The sequence below is a fragment of the Crotalus tigris genome, unplaced genomic scaffold (genome assembly GCF_016545835.1).
Source record: "Crotalus tigris isolate CLP2741 ecotype Arizona unplaced genomic scaffold, ASM1654583v1 scf7180000018097.2503214, whole genome shotgun sequence".
Lineage (NCBI taxonomy): Eukaryota > Metazoa > Chordata > Lepidosauria > Squamata > Viperidae > Crotalus > Crotalus tigris.
Genome location: NW_024096820.1, coordinates 1,684,495 through 1,690,494, shown reverse-complemented (window position 1 = coordinate 1,690,494; position 6,000 = coordinate 1,684,495). Strand labels below are relative to the sequence as shown.

General features: G+C 33.4%; 1 protein-coding gene across 5 annotated transcripts in view; it reads right to left on the bottom strand.

The window, feature by feature from the left end:
- Window positions 1-347: 347 nt before the first annotated feature.
- BICRAL (BRD4 interacting chromatin remodeling complex associated protein like) overlaps window positions 348-6,000 on the bottom strand; it is a 28,036-nt gene continuing 22,383 nt past the window's right edge. For 4 of the 5 annotated variants that reach the window (XM_039347714.1, XM_039347713.1, XM_039347715.1 and 1 more), the window contains 2 exons: window positions 5,534-5,636; window positions 348-4,248 (listed from right to left, as the gene is read on the bottom strand). In XM_039347714.1, the coding sequence (XP_039203648.1) occupies window positions 3,446-4,248; window positions 5,534-5,636 (906 nt within the window). In that variant the 3' untranslated portion in view covers window positions 348-3,445. The remainder of the gene's footprint in view (window positions 4,249-5,533; window positions 5,637-6,000) is intronic. The other variant, XR_005557230.1, reaches the window with a different exon arrangement.

Sequence of the window (6,000 nt, the reverse complement as noted above, 5' to 3'; positions counted from 1 at the left end):
GGAGTAGGACAGCTAGGGAAAAGGGGAAAAAATGGCGGACAGCGTGGTTTGGCGACCCCCATGAAATGGTCATTCGACCCCAAATGGGGTCCCGACGCACAGGTTGAGAACCACTGACCTAATAGAACATTCATACAGCTAAGCAGCTCTTGATCTCATCTCATCTTAGTATCTTGGCAGATACCATTTCAGAATCCTGTGTAGTTGCTTATGGTGCAATCATGGAAAAAAATGTTGAACATAAATATAACAAAAATATTTTTAAATAGATTATGTAAAATAAAAAAGAAACCCCTTCAAGGCCTAATTATTTATCTTGGTTAAATCAAGACAATCACAGATAATGATTTTTCCCAAATCTTTGGCTGTATTGTAATGGTTGTTTCAATTTGTAGTATCCAGCTAAACATTTCCTATTCATGGATTAACAATATATTTTACCAATATGTGTATTTTAACAGTATTTATCCAACATAACAAAATAAACTGCAATTTGTTATATTTTTTACAAAACATTTTATAAATATTTTTACAAAATGTATACAAAGCAATTTCAAGTGAGACATACTATACAAATGAAAGTTTTTAAGCAAATGAAGTTCATATTACATTGACAAAAAGTGACACATCCTCTTTCAGTAAAGTCAGTCTGTAAGGCCTCCCAAATCTAACAGATCAGTTATGCTGACCTTGTTGAATCAGATTTTTTATAGTTGCCAGCTAAAAATGTTTTAACTTTAGACAATGTGGAAAGACATCAGGTATTTAAGAGACCAAATCTACAAAGCAGTAAGCACAAATAAATGGCCTTCACTGGATTCAGGACCATGGGCTGCGTAACAAATTCACACTTTGTTTCTTTACAATGAACAAAAATATTTTTACTGCATTACCATTTAAAATATTCAGAACTCTAAAACCAAGTTCAGTTTAATAAATAAAATACATTAACTATCCCAGGTTAATTCAGCTGAACTTCGTTCAGTGGGTTCCCAGCACAAAATCCTGGGATAAATATAGGTATGATTTAATCCACATTGATGAAGTGCATTTCAGATGTCTTGGCTAAGACGTTATCTAAAATTAAACTCTCACCTAAGATTCAAAACATATACACTTTATTTTGGTATTTAGGTTCAGAATATTCTGTACATACAATGGGAACTTTACACTGGCAGGTAAAACCAAAAGAAGAAATTGTACAAATGTGAATTATTATTTTTTTACATTTCCAATCAGATACTAGTTAAACTAATTTATATGACTGACACAATATACACCCTGCTTTCCAAATTACCTCATTATGGTTACAGTTCAATTATGTTTCCTTCACAAAACCTTGAGGGAAAAGCACTTCCTACTCTCTTTATGTAACTTAAAAGAAACAAATAATTAAATCCATCCTCACAAAAAATAAATTTGTGACAAAGCCAAGCCATCAATTATAGCCATTTAAATTATGGTTGCCAGGAAGTGTACAAAATCATACGTCTGTGACTTTAAAATCACAAACCTGTGGGTTTTTTTAAAAAAAGGAGGCAATAAAACTAAACTCCATGTTTCTATTCCTATTATATATGGATTGTACATTAACTGTTGTTACTCTTTTGCTGAATTAAATTATATTTTATTAATCCATGGCAATGTGGTCACAATACAAGGATGGTAGTGTGTTCTATGTGGAATAATACAACAGAATACAGTTTTGCATTACATTATTTGGAATAAAGAAAGCAAAATGTGACTTCTTTCTAAACATTCTGGCAAACTGACTGACAACCAGTTTGTCATTATATGTAGTAAAACTACATGTGGCTGAATGCAAGAGAAAGATCCCCATCAGATCAAGAGCAGAGAGTCCTCAATAAATTTTAAATATTTCTGTAAAGAGAAGCTGCAGACAAAGCGTCATAATCACAGTTCTCTGTCCTTTTGAGCAGGCATAGTTGTATGCAGCAGCATTAAAGAAAGCTTGTAGAGTTTGTTCTTTAAGCCTGGCAACATAAAAGGAGAAATTTGTATACTTAAATAATAAAGAAAATACATTAACAATATGACCACCAGCCAAACGCAAACCATGCATGAGTTTCCTTTGGCTCTAGATTATGAAATGTATGCTTTTACATGTGATTTTGTTAATGGATAGAAATTTAACTTTGGTTTATATGTGTTTTGGTAATATGACCACTGCTGCAAATGAATTAACATTCTGAACAATTAACAACCAAAATAACACTGTCCTTTAATTTGTTCAGATTAAGGCTAGTGCTCCTTAAACTATAAACATTTACTATAACAACACAATTTTTAAGTAAAAATACTTGTCATACTTGGTTTAGAAAAACATTATACTATTTCGGAAATATTTAGTTGATTATATCCAATTATAAAATACAAAAGTTTTTGTTGAATAAACAATATGTCAATCAAAATTTTTGTGTGTATATATGTGTATGGTATGTGCATGACTACTTTATAGCTTTTTAATATTTCCCATCTACTAGCTTTTCTAAACTTAGTATTTATTGTTCCATACCAAATTGCAACTTAAATTCTACAATTCTATAATTCTCTGAATTATATTAGTTTCTGCTTATGGAGCAGCTGAATAGCACTTGAAGTATAAAGCTCTGTAAACTCTGTTTACAATTTTTCAGTTTACAGTTTTTTCTCTATTTCTTGTAAACCTGGCAAAGATATTTCTGCAAAGAAGTAAACTGTAGAATTTTTAACCACAGAGATTTAAATCTTGACAGGATATATAGAGAGCATTTTTCTTATTAAACGTATTTAATACACCTGTTAGCAGTCTGTGATTGTCAATATACTACCTTATTATGTAGGGTTTAGTCAATTAATGTTTCATTAAGCTACAACATTAAAACTTTTTAAACAAGCAATGTAATCCGGTGGTTAGAGTGTAACACTTAGCCACCGATCATGATGAAGATGTTGGGGATTTTCTGTTCCATATTTTATTAACCAGTTTTGTCATGTTGTCAACTCTGGATTATACAACCCTAATTGTAGCTACTGAAAAGCCAACAATTGCAAATCACAGTTGATGCATCTGGTTTAGTTATTAATTATAGGTTAAACCTCAGGCAACACATTAAACTATAGTCTAAAATAGAAACGAAAGCTTCTAATCTTACCATTACAGTTGAGTTGGAAGAAGAGAGGGAAGGGAAAGGCTCATTGAGAATCATTCTTGAAATGGTAAAGAACATGGTTGAGAATTACATTCAATCACAGCCAATGAATAGGCCTTACCAAACAGCTTTCTCTTAAGGTTTTACATTACTGGATACCTCACTGTAACCACAATGAGTACTGCTCTCAAACAAAGAACAGAACCTACTTTAGAAAGTACACCCGTCAGGCTGTATTTGTAATATCTTTCACATTTGTTTCTAAGGGAGATTTGTCCACGGTACTGTAACTATTAACATTCTAAGATACTATTTACAGCAGCTTCTAAAAGAGAGTCAGATTCTACAATGCTTTCACTGTGGTCTGGAATAAATTTCTCCAGGCAGTTTCCTTGTGGAGCAATAAGTGAACAGTTAGGATACTCTAACTCTAGAGAGCCACTAGCAGCTCCCCCACTTTGTGGCTGCCTTTCAGTCTTTTTCAGTTCTAATATATTTTTGAATGTAGTTTCTAAACTCTTATTGACCAGCAAATCCTTTTGGGATTTTCCAGAAACTTTCCAGTTGTCTGGTGGCAAATCGATATTCTTTGGAGAACTCCGTGGAGTTTTATCTTGGAGGGAATGATTATATGCTGTTTCTGAATGAGAATCAATTGTATTCCAACAGGTCTTATGCGTACCACGATCTGCATTTGATAAGATTTTAGATGAATGATCTTTAGAAGCTAAAGAATTTTCATTCAACTTGTCAAGACCTTTAAGAGCAATTTTTTGTTCAGGAGAAGCCATATGTTGGCTTTCGGGAGAGCAGCTTTCAGAAGAGCATTTCTCAAATGTTAAAGCTTTTGCAAGATCTGCTTTTTTAACAGAAATGTTTTCTTGTGGTGGACTCACAATATTATTAGGCACTACATGAAGTTTGTTGCACATTAAAGACTCTGCCGTGCTTGACTTGTCTCTCATTTGGGCATTAGCAGTCTGGTTTGGAGAAGTTGAAGATTTGCTAGTTTGATGATCACTTTCGTGAAGCTGTGTTTCATCAGCACCCTTGTCAAATTGCGTGGATGAGCAACAAAAGTCTGCCAGAAAACCATCTGAAAATTGGAAAAAAAAGTATCTTAATACTACACTGTTGTACAACAGCAAGACATAAGAAATATTCTTCAATGTTTTCAGACCTGGGATACCTATATTTTGCCCAAAGTGGAATTTTGGGACCAACTTCTTAATTTTTTTTTATCGTGGATCTATAGGATATAAATATTGCAGTAAGCCCCATTTACATTAAGTCACAACCAACATGTAAAAAATAAGTGATGTGCTAAAACCTACAATGAACTACTGTACATATTAAAATATGATTTTAGGTTTCAGATTGTAGCTTAAATGGAATTCTGGTTAGTTCAGTGTGAATCACAATGGAACATGTTGTAATAGAATGTCCTTTAAAAAGAAGTCAGAGTGGGAAGAAAGGACCTACGAAATCCATTTGGTTCAGTGATTAAGGCACCAGACTACAAGCCAGAAACTGTGAGGTTCTAGTCCTGTCTTAGCCATGAAAGCTCACTGGATGCTTGGACCAGTCACTCTTTTTCAGTATAACTCACCGCACAGGGTGGTTGTTGTGGAGAAAATAGGAGGGGAAGTTGCATATGTTTGCCGCTTTAAATTATTTATAAAAATAAAAAAGATGGGATGCAAATAAATAAATAGCATTAAGTTATAATTGCCTGACCTATTAAATATTTCTAGACCTATTAACTGTTCCTGCACTGAAAACTGACATGTCTTCTGTACCTATATGCACATTTTTATAAAATAAACTAATATTCAAGAATTTCAAAATATTCAAATTTTATGTTGAAATTTGTTCTCAATTGCCTTCATTAATCTTTTTAGATTAGAATGTTTCTGTTCAGAATTAGCAGAATATTTTTCTAAGTAAAGAGGTAACAAATATATTTGTAAACATAATTCCTTTGAAAACAAATTATATCATTTCTTACAAGCTAAAGTGATTTAAAATTGTCATGTAGTAAAATATATTTTTGAATACTGTACATGAATGCAGCTTTATCAAAACCACATATTGTATTCTGCATCTTCCCAACAAACATATTGTTTGGGGAAGTAAAGAAGAAACAAACAGGTGGTGGGAGGGGAAAGAATTAAGATTAATAGCACAACAGTAGGCTATTGCATTACACTGTTGTTTACTTATTATTATGAATAAGGATGCATAAAGGGTCTTAACAGCCACATATCCATCAAGAATTATATTGAGACTATGTTGCATTCAATTGGCAAGTAAAACAAAATGGAAAAGCAGTGACATAAACAAAAGAAATCTCTTATCTAAAATGAGTCTTAGTTTCTTACCAGGATCAACTATTGCAAGACGTTTATCCCGGGACAGAGATTGTCTTTCTTCCTGGTTAAACATCCTGTCAATCATTACCATTTCTGCTGAAGGATTTATCCTCTGGAAAAGAAAACAAATAAACAAAATCAGCTCCCATGCTACAAACAAAAAATGTTATGCTCCTGTTTTCAAGCTAATTATTGAAGTTATATGGGAACCATTTCAATATCATATCACAGTACAAAACAATGTAACACAACACAATACATAAAAACAGAACTTTGTCAGGATCCAAAAGAAGAGCCTTCTCTGCTGCAGTGCCTGCCCTTTGGAACATCTTACTCTCTAAAGTAAGATCTTCCCCCACCTTTCTTCCTTCCACAAGAGCTAAAGACCTGGCTCTGCTGATTGGCTTGGGTCCAAATAGGGGATAGCTCAATGCTGGAAGTGATTGCTGGATTAATGGCAGACTCCACCTCCACCC